At 37.6% G+C, this 13,260-nt stretch overlaps 1 protein-coding gene across 2 annotated transcripts in view; it reads left to right on the top strand.

Moving 5' to 3' along the window:
* The window catches only part of EML5 (EMAP like 5), a gene marked incomplete at its 5' end in the record, with an annotated part of 102,105 nt that overhangs the window by 71,757 nt on the left and 17,088 nt on the right, over nucleotides 1-13,260 (top strand). Inside the window, 2 exons of one of the 2 annotated variants that reach the window (XM_084270402.1) lie at nucleotides 1,021-1,147; nucleotides 13,166-13,244. In XM_084270402.1, coding sequence (XP_084126528.1) covers nucleotides 1,021-1,147; nucleotides 13,166-13,244 — 206 coding nt within the window. Of the gene's footprint in view, nucleotides 1-1,020; nucleotides 1,148-13,114; nucleotides 13,245-13,260 lie in introns of both variants that reach the window. The other variant, XM_084270401.1, reaches the window with a different exon arrangement.

Here is a 13,260-nt window from a genome sequence, read left to right as displayed (position 1 = left end):
CCAAGTACAATTTTTCCTCCTTACCTATTCCTTGTTCTTCTGGCATTTTTAAACTATTGCTATGACTCTGTGTAATAAATTAACTTCAGTTTTCACTAAAATATCAAAGAGACACTTTAAATATTAGACGCATGTTAAACATTCATTGGAGAAGAATGTTTGTGCACAATTATTGAAGACTATATCTGCAAAGTTATTTAATTACCTATAGGTGAACTTGGTCAACTTTAATTGCAAGCTTCACAGGGTTTTTTTCAGTTTCTGCCTTCTGTTAGCACATCTTTGCCCAATAACCTTCCCCAGGCTCTGGTGTTTTATACAGAGCCCTCTTAACCTATATGTTCAAAAATACTCTAAAAGAAAAAGAGGTTATGTTAAGGTTTACAAGAAAAGACATTGATGTATTTTTCCACAGAAGTTTCTCTTTATCAGGTTCTATTAATTTCATTTAAGAACTATGCCTGAAGTTGGCATCAGTAGCCTCAATCATTGGGAGGGGGGAGGTGGAAATGGAAGGTAAGTAACTTCCGTGTCACTCTTTAGTTGTGGGGGTTATTTTGTTTTGACATGTTTGCTATAATAAATATCATTTTCATGTTCCTTACTGTCCCTCAGCATTGTATAGGAGCTCTGTGCAGACCTATATATTCCATGGTAATGGATGGATCCTGAAATTGAGAATAACCTGTCACTAAATCTTCCAGAATTGAACCTCATGTCTCATGTAGGGGGTCCTTTCCTAGTGATCCTGAGTTAAGGCCAACCAAGCTTTGAATGTCCCTTGAATCTTTGTTAACCATTTTTTCTGCAAAGATATTACAGAGAAAATTTTTTTCAGGGAATATCTTTTCTTAACAATGTTCACGATTCCCCGTGACTTTGTTGTGCATTTATATTACTAATAATAAGTGGTGTAATTGTTCTTGTCAAGGAAATTGTTGAAACCTGCAGAAATTACGGTGTTGGTTTATTTTCTGATAACTTATTTCATTTTGATACTACTCACTCTGATTTTATTAGGTTATGACAGTGATGTGACAAGGGAAAATGAAATTAATTACACCATAAAAGCCTTATCAACAAACATTAGACCAATGTTTGGAATTAAGCCTCATCTGCAACAAAAGGAGCCAACCTTAGATGAAAGGTAATTGCTAAATTGCAATCACAGTAATAGTAAAGTATAATTATATTGGTGGGTCTATGTATATATATACACACACAACATAAAAAATGTATGTATACAAAGAGTTAAAATATTTCTCTGGAAGAAAAAAAAAACCCAAGAAGAGTTTTGCCTAAGGACTGCTAGGCTGCGTTTCCTTCTCAGCACAAAAGACTGCAAATGATGTATGTGTGTGTTTGGGGTGTTCCTTGGGGTAACTTGCTGCCATTTGATACCATGTTCTTCTTGAAACCTTAATACCAGGTAGTACCTAGGGAAGGCATTATAGGAGTGAACCTGTACAGATGCTTTGTTGATAAGACAGCTGTCATTTTGTTTGGCTGTTTTTTTGCCAACAAACTACTATAATTCAATTGTAAATTGTGCCCTGAATTGTTTCTGTCTTGAGATAACTTCTGCCTTTCTCTGACAAATTATGGACACAATGGGTCTGCAGTTTCCATCAATGAGTCTTAGAAAATGAATTTGCTGCAGTGTTACTTGTATTGCTTGGTTCATGGTTGTATGCGCTTGAAGAGAAGGGGTGGGGAGCAGAGCAGAGTAAGACTGGCAGGTAAACTAGATGTGAAATAAAGAAAATAATGTACAACTGCTGGAGCATGATCTGTTGTAGAACCTGCAGCCGAGCACAGGACCTTGAAAGCTGTTGTTTGTTTTCAGCAAAACAGTTGTGGACAGTCTGTGTGCGGGAAAAGGGATTCTTAACACAACACAGTGGCAACTGAGGAACACTAGTATTAAGAAGGGGGAAGTGAGAAAGAGACAACACAGCATAATGAGGTGTAAGGATAGGCAGAAATAGCTGATTGGAAAGGTCCTGTGGGGGTGGGAGGGTTGTGTTCCTGTGCGCCTGCCCCTCTCTGCAGTGCGGCTGACAGCACTCTGATGCCCTTGTTGAGAAATGTAACCTGGTGTTAGTAAGAGTTTTGGTGTCAACTTTTGTTTCTGTGTTGCTGAAGGAGAGAATGGATGCCTGTGTATAAAGCTGTGGTTCCCTTTCTTGCATTTAAAATGAGGAATGTTTTTTCTGTTTACTAATTAGATGTATTTGATGTGGAAATCAAGTAATGTGTGTGGTATCAACATTTTGGATTGATATTTACGCTTGTTAATGAAAGCTGTGATTTTATTTTTTTATTTTTAATTGTAAGCCTCTTGTATTTCTTTCAGTAATTATTTCTGGAAGCTGAGAGAGTTGCACTTTTCAGTTTCAATTAAAATATTAATGAAAATTAATTCTGTAGTAAGGTAAATAGGCTCTGATTCAGAATGCGTGAAAGTTCATGGAATAATTTGATTGCTTGCATTGTTTAAATGTTTGGGACCTAAAACCTCAGAGAAAATTTTTTGTGAAGGATAAAGCCACAGTGTGGTTACTGTATGCATTTTAAAATCTTTTCTGCTGAAGTTGATATTGTGTAAGATAAGGGCTTTAGTCTCCTTTCACAGATACTAAATTTTATTTTCTTTTTATTTCCCTTTCCTTGTGCTTCCTCTGAAGGCAGGGGGTAGTGAGGTAAGTTCACTTACACAAAGTCCAGGATAAAATACATTTTAATAACTTCAGCTGCTTGGGAAAGTAATTGTACTTTGAAATTGTAGTGAAGACTAAATTTTTACTATTAAATAGTAGCTTATTAATGGGTAGAAAAGGGATAAAAGACAAAGAATAATCTCAGTTCTCAATCTGAGTAGACGTGAGTGGGTGCAAGATAGAGAATTTGGGAGGAGGGAATCAAATCTCATCCTCTTTTCCTCGATACTTTGGAGTGGCTAAGGAACAGCTTGACTGAGGCAAGCTCTCTGACTCTAGCTACTTCACTTCTTGTGGACTTCTATAAGACTGTATCACAGTATCAGTGTAGGGGTGTAACATGGAATAAAAAGTGTAGGGAGCACACTGCAGAGATGCCTTGAGTTGCTATACGAGCAGTATCACCATCTCTGCACCACCGTGTTGGAGCAAATAAAGCATCAGGGATGACAAGAGTGCTACTGGCTTGGCTGCAGCATTTTACACATATACTACTGAGCTTTTAGGTCCACATAGGGTTCATATGACATGCAGAATTGGTAGCTTGGGTGCCTGCATTAGGTAATGAAGTTTTGCATGTATTCTATTTAGAATATATACATACTCAAAAACACGCTTTTAGATTTGAGCACAACTCTTTAGGCTGTAGGCCACTGTTCACACCTGTAGTCTGAGCTTTCAGGATACTTACAACACCTACACTGGTTAAGAAAGGAGAACCCCTGGACCCTGTTTCCACAATTAAATCACATCCCTGTGGGGACAGATGATAGAATTGTGTTAATCTCCGTGTATCCTTCTGTGGACAACTTGTCATAATAAAGCCACTGTCTTCATCTGAATTTAAGATGATACCACAAGTAACCTTTGTCAAATAAATTCTGTTTGTAGGCCTTTAAAAAAAAAAAAAAGCCTATCTATAATGTCAGTGCTTCTGTAGAAGTGGTACAGAGCAAGTATAATTTATACAGACCTGATTTCTGTGTTTGTTCATTTACAGAGTATTTGGGTATACTGCTCAGAGTGTGGGTAGTACATCTGTGGCATTCCATGTTATGCATAGGCGTGTTATATAGACTGCCAAGCATTAGAAGAGACGTTTCTTGTAGTATCACTTTATTGGAATCCCTGTATTCTCTGGATAACAGGTAGTACATACCAGTGTAGTATGTGCTTCTGGGTATGTCTCTTAGGGAATTTTGACTTTGATTCACTAAAATTATTTTGATCTCATCCAACTACTTACAACACAAGGTGATATAAGAAATCAGAGGTTTAGACCATGTAGTATATTAAAAATTCACACTTCACCAGGTGGGTCAAAACAGCATCACTCCTTTTTGCTAGAGCTCTGCAGAAGGGCGTGAGAACACTTAGAGTCCAAAAGGGAGAATAAGTGAAAGAGGCTGCAAAACACTGCAGTCTGGTGGGTAGGTAACTTCTCTGGGGTGTGAGGAACAAGGGACTCTGCTTTTGGTGTAGCATAGTAATTTTCTTCCAGTGAACCTTAATTCAAAATGTAAAAGTGATCCTCAGAACATGAATCTGAACAAAGTGTAATTTTTACTCTCCAACAGAGGTAGTGTCCTGTTCTCAGTTTTCTGGTTTTGCTCACAATTTACCTTTTCTACCTGCAATAGCAGAAGTTAAAAAAAAACCCCAAAACCTATTGTTTTCCCCTTCACAGTAGCACAGGAACAGTGGTCATTTCTGTGTCCTAATCATTTGTCTGACTAACACGTTACCTTGAGATGTGAGTTGCATCAATTTAGCACTGCTTTGTTGGGTTTTTTTTTTCCCTTCAGGACAAACATGATTTTCCCCACTTTTTCCTGGGATGTTTTTGGTAACAATCTTATCACAGCAATTAAGTATTTTAAAGAAAATGAGACACACATGTTTGTTTTTTTTTAAATAAAAGATGCTAGCGGTGTAAATGTGCATATGCTGAATAGAAATATACTGAAGCCTTAAATTTCAGGCACATTTCTGGAAAAACTCACAAATGCCAGAACTCAGATTTCATTTGGGTTCAGTCAGTTTAAAGTCTGCTTGCAACGTAGTTTAAGGGCATCTGTACTAATGATATATCATTCTCTAGTAGTAAAATTATCAAAATATATCACTGACATTGGAATACTTATTTTAACTTCTATTGAAAACACAAAGTAACATTGGCTGTGAGGTAGTACTTATGTCTACAGTTTGAATTATAATTTCTGAATACTAATAAAATTAAAATATAATATTTTATGTGAAAAGATGTCTACTATGTGTCTAAGGTGATTGTGTAATAGCTTTATGGATATTCAGCAGTTCAAAATAAATTGGAAAACTTTCCTTCTTAGAATGTTTTTGTGATAGGTAAATTGCTTAGAAGAAAAATCTGTCATGGATGGTTAATTTTCTGGTTCAGCTACTCCCTCAACTGCAAACCACTGGAGGTTGGGAGAAGAATCTGGAGGATACCACTCCATTCTTACTCTCTTATTATGCTCCCTGTAGAGTTCACTGTTTGTCACTGTCAAAAGGATAATGCTGTGATTAACAAACCTTAGATAAGAATAGTGGTACTAGGAGATCTCAAAACTAAACTAGGAATTCTGGTTTAATTTTTCACAATACATTTACCATACTTAAAGGCCTGCAAGCGGCTAAAACCTCTGAAAGAGTCTTTCATAGTCATCACTATCCTGTTCTCTTAATGCATACCGTTACTCAGTCCATGTGCTACATCTCTTAGATAAGATCTCAGTCTTTTATATCTTAAGAAAATTCTTTAGATGCTCTGCTTGAGGAATTTTTTCTCTGTGTGGAAGGACATATACCAAAATACATAACCTATTTTAGATGCCTGTGTATTCATAATGGGAAGGGAACTAACAAACTGTTTACAAACTGTTTACAAACTAGGCCTTTACTGATCCAGAAGTGAAGAACTACCTGATGCAGGCAGGCAGTAAACCTAAATTGTACTTCCAAGGAGCTGAGGGTGAGAGAGGGAGGAAGCTACTACAATGGCACTTCTTTTATCTGAACCTCACTGTTATCACCTTGTAACTGCTGCTGAAAGAGATATTCAGAGATGTTTGTATAAAATCTTTATCTGTTTTGGATAAATGAACAGACTGCTATTTGGCTTGCCAATCTACTGACTTGTGGTATGAACATAAATGGCACAAATCCCAAAGTCCTTTTTTTGTAAAAAGTGAGATTTATCATCTCCTTGAGTGATTTGGGAGAGGGGAGAAGACAGGAATCAAAATGAAAAATTATAGCAAGGGACTTTATGTTAGCAGCTTTCCCTTCTCTCTGTGCTCCCTGTTTGCAGAATAAATTTGTTTACAGGAAATTTAAAATTTTAAGTTTACTTTTTTTCCCCTGAAACAATTGTAGAGCAAAGCAGGGCTTTCTGAAGCCTTTCTATGAATCAATTCCTGCACATGGTAATGTACCTTAGTGCAGGAGATGAACCTTGAGATTGAAACCCCTGGAATTTCTGGAGATTTCCTCCTTCACAAGCAGTAGTTTTGTTATCATTAGTGACTTTCTGTGTCTCTGAGCACTAGTTATACACTAGAACAGCTTTATGGAAAGGAATGGGCCTGTGTAGACCAACTTTATCAACAGACCCTAAGAAGTTATGTGAACAATATGCATTTATCAAAGACCTCTAAAAAAGGGATAAGTGAAACATTTGGAATTGCAGATTAAAGAATATGAACCACCAAATGAGAGCTGAAATGTACCTCTGGCTATATGAACATTTGGTTCAGTGGACTCAGGAAAATTAAGAGAAAACTGCTCCATTCTTGGAGAAGCTCTCATTTCTCCTGCATGATGCTTAAACACCTGATATACCTCAAAGGTTTTTGGGTCTGCTGCTTGCTTTCTCTGTTTACAGTAGGAATCATTCCTCAGATCTTTATTCTCATGCTGACACGTGCTCATAATTCATCTTTAAGTGAATGGGGCTTTTCTGTACAGCTAATAGATTTACATATTTTCATAACATATGAATAATCCCCTTGTAAAAAGAAGTAACAACCAGAGAGTAAAACCCAGTTATTTCTGTGAATAATTCACTGACACCTAGCTTTCAGCCAAACTTGTATAAGTAATGCTTTTCTCTTTCCCACCTGCTGCTGAAAAGAGGTTCCAGGTAATGCTTTTATTTTGCTATCTAGTCCATATTTTACTGTCATCTCCATTCTTTCTTGAAAAGCCATCTGTCATGTTGGGTGCCATACTATGCACCAATCACTCTTCAGAATATTGCTGTATTACAAGTTTAAAATCTGTATCTACTCATTGTAGTTCTGTACCATAAAATAAGTACAATATTTATTTATCTACCAACATAGAATTGATGACAGGCACCATTAAACATGCCTATTTTTCATAAATAGTCTTTTTTCAATAATGTTTATTAAATATAATATAGAGATTAGCATACTCCAGTCCCTACTGGACAGTTGTCCACCTCAGAAGTGCATTGTTTAACATTCGAGGGGACTGTCTCACCTGTCAGGGTGTATATGTCACCAAATTCTCTAAGTGTTAGTTTACCTGTGTCTGTAGTAGTGTGTACAAATGGCACTTACTACTCTCAGGACAAGTGAAAATAATTATGACAAACTGTGGTCAAGAAGCAGTATTTAAAAATGACCAGGTCGCATAATCATCTAATGGAAATCAGACCTCTTAAGTTTCACAAGTGACTTTGCAAATCCTACCAGGAGTAAATGGAAATAACTCCTCCGTGCTTTTAAAATGTAATTCTCTACTTCATGCTTGCCAACACTTTTTGGGGAGGGCAGTGAAGGTCACTTCATGCTGAAGGCTAGTGCAAAATCAAACTCTCTGCAAGTCCCATGCAGTATGAGGTGCAGCTATGCTGACCCTCACAGAAAGGGGCTTTTTCTTTTGTATCAGCATTTGCCCAGTGAAATGATGCCCAAAATAATATTTGGATTTTTAAAACAGAAATAAATGTTGTAATTGATGATGTCATAAGTTACCATGGAACTTGAATAACTGATGGCAGTTTCTATTAACCACAGAAGATTGTGCCTTGTTCTGTTAATAACTTCAGAAACTGCGTAAAAATAGGGAATGAAATATAACATCATACAAGACAATGTGAGTAGCAGTATCAATAATCTTGAAACTGTCTAAAACCATGAAAGAGGGCTATCTTTGTTTCACAAACTACTTCAGAATGCTTGTATTCCATTTTTATGGGCTAGTAACAAGAAATATTTAAGTAGTCTATTTTCATGTTAAAAACAAAGTACAAATGTTAAAGTATTTATTTCCCCTGTGATAGATGGCTGGAACTCTCCTTCCACATATTCAAACTGACCCCATCCATACGTGCATTCACCCTAGAATGTTATTCATGCTCTCCTTCCCATGCTTTGCACACAGCTTTTGAGCATGCAGCCGGTTATACCTGCAGGTATATGGCCACAGTTTGTTTTCTACACCATTAGTCATTTCCTGCACATTGAATAGCAAATGGAAAATATCCACAGCTTTTGCATCTGTAGAGAAAAAAAAAAAGATTTGGAAAAGGTTATTCCTGTGTCTTTCAAGACATTGCTGCTTATACATGCATCAGATGTCATCTTGCAACTTCATTGAGGAAAAAAACATGTATGTGCTTGTAATTTGTGTTCCAGTTCCACTGCTCTGAATCAATATGGACTCTTTCATAGATGGGTACTTGATCAGATGTATAGGTGACCTGTAAGATAACATAGCTGAGTATAGATTGTCAGGTTTTATTGACTGATAGGCAGTCACTTTATGCTTTTGTAAGGTAATGTACAAACGTAAATGTGCTCTAATGAATGGCTAAAGATGGATATCAACTTGTATTTATATCTGCACGCCTTTAAGTAGAAATGGTGCTTTCAAGCAGTTGTATAATGTGAGATTGTTTTACCTCTTCTCCCATTCTATCACAAAGCATTAGCAGACAGCAAGTGTTATAAAAATGCTATGTTCTAGAGCCAAGCAGCAGAGAAATCTTCCCTTCCAGTCAGTTCGGTTCCACTAACACAAACCTGTGCCAGCACTATGTCCTTTCAGTTTTTACTGCTTTCTTGAAACTTCAAATATGCTCTCCTGCTCTTTTTAGTTTTTCTGCTTTTTTTTCCCCCTCTATCTTTCCAGGACATACTTGAAATAGAGGGGCTTGGGGGGGGGAAGAAATGAAGCTTGAGCGCTGTGTGTTGAATGTGAGGGTAACGAGTGGCTGAAGGGCTCTTTGTGCTGTGTTCTATCGGTTTCTAGAGAAACTGTAATAACATTGCTGCTGGATTGTCCATGATTAAAAATAGAAAATATTTGCAAGGATTCTCCATCTCTGCAGATACCCAAAACCCATCTGGACAGGGACCTGTGCAGCCTACTCTCTTAAGTGATCCTGCTCTGGCAGGGGGGTGAACTATATGATCTCCAGAGGTGCCTTCCAAGCCCTGTGATACTGGGATTCTGGAGTGAGTAGGAGGTGGATTGGACAGTTTTGCTCCATCTTCCTCTACCCCCATCTGTAAAGCAGGACTGACCCCTAGTGATGGAGCCTGTGGCCCTTGCATGCTGCCTGCCTGCTCAGCACTGGCATTGATGCTCACCTCTCCAGAGCTGCCTGGATGACCTATGGTCAGCAGGTTTCCTGGGGCTGTTAAGGTTGGGTTTCGTGGTTTGCTTTTGTTTGGGTTTTTTTTCGGGTTTAGTTTTTCAGGGAAAAAAACCTTGTTGAATCTACTTTGCATTTTCTTTACCTCAAATATGTAATTACAGTTATTTTCTTTGCTGGTTTAGATGTATCTTTTTTATTTCCTTGAATCTTCTCTGCCCTATGCAGTCCTTCCTCAGTCTCCATATTTATCTTTACAACAGCAAACAGCACTAGCTGCTGACAGCTGATAAATATACACTATTCCTCCTAAATAGTAGAATTTTTGTGAATGCCTTTTTTCTTCTTAGAAGCTCTAAATCAAGATAGTCATGAAAATATTTTTATGGATAGCTTGTTATGAATTCTCCTAGGAGAATTGGATTCAGTTCTCTACAGTACGTACTTTGTGCTTCAGATCAAGTGGGGTCTTTTGATGGTGATGCATGGTAGTCTCCTGTCTTTGATCTGAAATCTTCATATGCTCTTGTGCTACTTTTCATAGATTTTATTTTTGTTTTTTAAAGTGTCATTAGTTACTGCTGCTCAAAACAATAGAGAAATTTATTCAAGGTCAGTAGATCTAGAATCTGACATTCCTGTTGCACATGCTGGCTGCAGTGTGATCTGAAGGAAGCTAAATTTAAATGTTTCCTTGCTCTCTGAAAAGCATCAGAAATTATTCTCATCTCTCAGCTAGTAAGACTCTCAGGAACTGTAAGAGGAGTGTATCTTTGTCTACTTTCTTCAAGAAGGTTTGGAATTTTTTGTGCTGGTGTATGTGTAGGCTGGCAGTTGTATCTTAGGCGTTGATGCTTCACAGCTGAGTAAGGTGGCTGTGTGATTTTTTTTTTTTTTTTAGAAATATGTCATTGACAGCTGGATTTCTTTTCCTCCAGAAGCCTTTTTGAGTTCTACAACATGCCAGTACAAGCAGCATGTACAACAAACAGCATGCCAGTCTCACACTTCTACAATGCTCCCTACTGTAGTTGCTGTTTGATTTTTATAGCTGCTGCATGGGATGAGAGAAGAGGTAACATGACAGTGGAAAAGTAGTGGACATTGATACTATTTATATTATGTTCCCCTTCCCCTCTCCACACGCACCCCTTCCCCCCTCAGCCCCGTGCCCCCCACCCCCACCTTCCCTCCCAGTGCTTGGGGAAACTACTAGTTCTCACCAGCAGAATCACTGGTATACAATCTTCCAGTTACAGCAGTTCAGCATTGCTCCTGACTTCCCCAGTTAAAAAGAGAAAGGTACATGTTGTTGAATTAGGAAAGGATTTTAAAGTCAACATAGGCAAGTGGTTTTTAAGGAATCCATTTGGTGTAAGTGCTTTTTAAGGAACTTCTTGCATTTGGAAGCGTGCTCTTAGTTCCCTAATAAATAATTGGCAAATATCAAAGGAATTAAGGAATTTTTATTATAGCTCAAAGTAATAAACTGTAGGTAGGACAAAAATGTTAGCAGTTTTTGATATCATTAACCTGTTATACAAATCATGTATTAAATACCTTTCAGTAACTGTAATTCTCAGCCATAAAATAACAACAGGATATGTGTAATCATGGGTGTGCAATTCATTTAACTTGTTAACCCTCTTCATTCTTCAAAGACTTTTGATTGCACAGGGAGATAACTGGTTATATTTTGCCATTTAACTTCAGAGATTGTAAGCATTATAAATTGCTCAGGTTTAAGCTGTACTTATATTCATATGCAACACCCCTCCCCCCCCCCCCACCCCGATGCTCCAAAACCCAAAGAAGGTTTTATTTGTTAATATTTTTGGGAGGTCATGACCATTTCAAAAAAGGTATTGGAAGATATGATGGGAAAAAAAGTTGTTTGTTACAAAAGAAGTAGGAATCTTAATGTAAATTTACCTCAGATGTTTGATGGAGCTGTCTGATTCCTCCACGACTGCAAATCTTAATTGGACCCGGTCTGTATTAGTTTCTTTCTTTCTTTTCATTTATGTGAATGAATAAGGGCAGGTTTTTATTCTCTGTATCACTGAAGTGCTTCCAGAGAGCCCATTCCCCACACAGAATCCGTGCCATTCATTTTTTGTGTGTGCTTTTCAGTAGTTTCACTCGATTTGAGTGGCACACAGTGATAAGGAAGCTCTTGTGGCACTGGGGGATACCTCTTACCTCTTGACTGGTGTATTTGTAACTGACATTGTTCATCACCTCTCAGGCTGGGGAAGAAATATGGTCAAATACTTCTTTCCTCCACAAAACTTTAGATGACTTCTCTCCATCTGTATGTGAAATGATAGAGATTGTGAGCTATTGGGAGTGTTTGCTGTTAATAATTTTTAAAGTTCTAAATAAAAGTGTAGTTTCTTATTTTTTTTTAACTTAAAAAGTGAGAGTTTTAATCATACTTAGTGATAGTATTGCTGTAATATGACAGATGAGAGGGTGCTAGGAGTAGTGGTGATAGGCTGAGAGAGAAGAACCTGGAAAATAGCTGGGGAAGCTAGGAATTTTGCATCAAGTATAAGATTTGGAAAGAGCTGGTTGACAGAGAGTAGTGACTCAGGAGTGGTCATGAGGGTGGATATTGGGATTGCTGACAGAAATCAGTCTTATTCCTTTCTTCCTGCACTGGCTAACATACATGTATAGATGATGGGGGAAGCCCAGTCTGTGTTTAGTTTTCCTTCTGTTTTGAATGTTAAGAGAATACTTTTTCACCATCAGAGACTTAAGGGACAAGATGCTACGGCTGTGAGCTAGATCTAGGCTACAACTGAAAAAGACATTCAGACGCCTTGCTTCTCTGTCTTGAGGTGTATGTGAATTTCTTATAACTGGAAATCTCAGAGAGGTTAAAAAAAAGAGATCTGTAATTGAGGACCTCTAATAATGAAGTCTGGGGTGCATTCCTACCAGACATATTTCAAGGTGGATTGAGTGTATTTAAATGCTGCTATCTATTAATGTTTGTTTCTGAACGAAGGAACCTTAAGTGTCAAACTTAAAGGCTTGTTTTCATGGACACACATGCTGTATATAGAATCAATAACCAATGCTTCTGAAATTACTGGAAATAATCACGTGTATTGATAAACTACTGTTCATATATTTCTTTGTATATGAACAGTTGAGTATAATCTGCAACGTCTTTCAGATATTCATCAAACATCTGGTTGAGAATTCTTATTTAAATCTGGGCTATTCAGAACAGTGGAACATAAGTTATGGCTGATATTCATGCATTTGCATGGTGAGGCTTTACTTCCAACTAAGCACTGATCAATAACTTGTTTCTGTTGTAAAGTGGATGGGCAGGTGTACCTGGCCAATTTTTTCTTTACAAACTATTACAAGAGTGAGAAATGTGAGGGCCTACTGAAGGCATGTGGGAACAGGAATGACTATGTCAAGTGTTTAGATTGATCAGGTAAGCATTTAAAGTTTATCCAATAAAAAAAAATTGCTGCAGGGAAGATGAAAGAACCTTAAGATTACAGCATGAAAAACTAAGAATGTTCTATCATTGGCCATTCACTGTAAACCAAGGCTTTGCATGGACCTCATGGATTGTTGATGAACTGTCAGGAAACCTAGCATGTTGGTGTTCTCCCTTTGGCAGAGGAGTTTCCTTTAAAGTTGAATAGAAATATCAGTTAAGTGGGATAGTCCTCTAGGATTTCCATATGCAGTAGCAGGTTGGAAGGTACTGTGTTAGTATGGAATGGGTGACGGACAGCCTTCTCTTATTCACAGTTCTTTATTTCAGACCACCAGTTAGTAGGGCATTGCCACAGCCGGAGAAACTTCAGACAAATAATGTTGGGAAAAAAAAGAGACCTATAGAGGTAAGAAAAACATTCC

The sequence above is a fragment of the Gallinula chloropus genome, assembly GCF_964237585.1.
Source record: "Gallinula chloropus genome assembly, chromosome: 14".
In the NCBI taxonomy this organism is placed as follows: Eukaryota; Metazoa; Chordata; class Aves; order Gruiformes; family Rallidae; genus Gallinula; species Gallinula chloropus.
The sequence above is the reverse complement of the archived record's forward strand: the minus strand, read 5'-3'. Positions and strand labels throughout refer to the sequence as shown.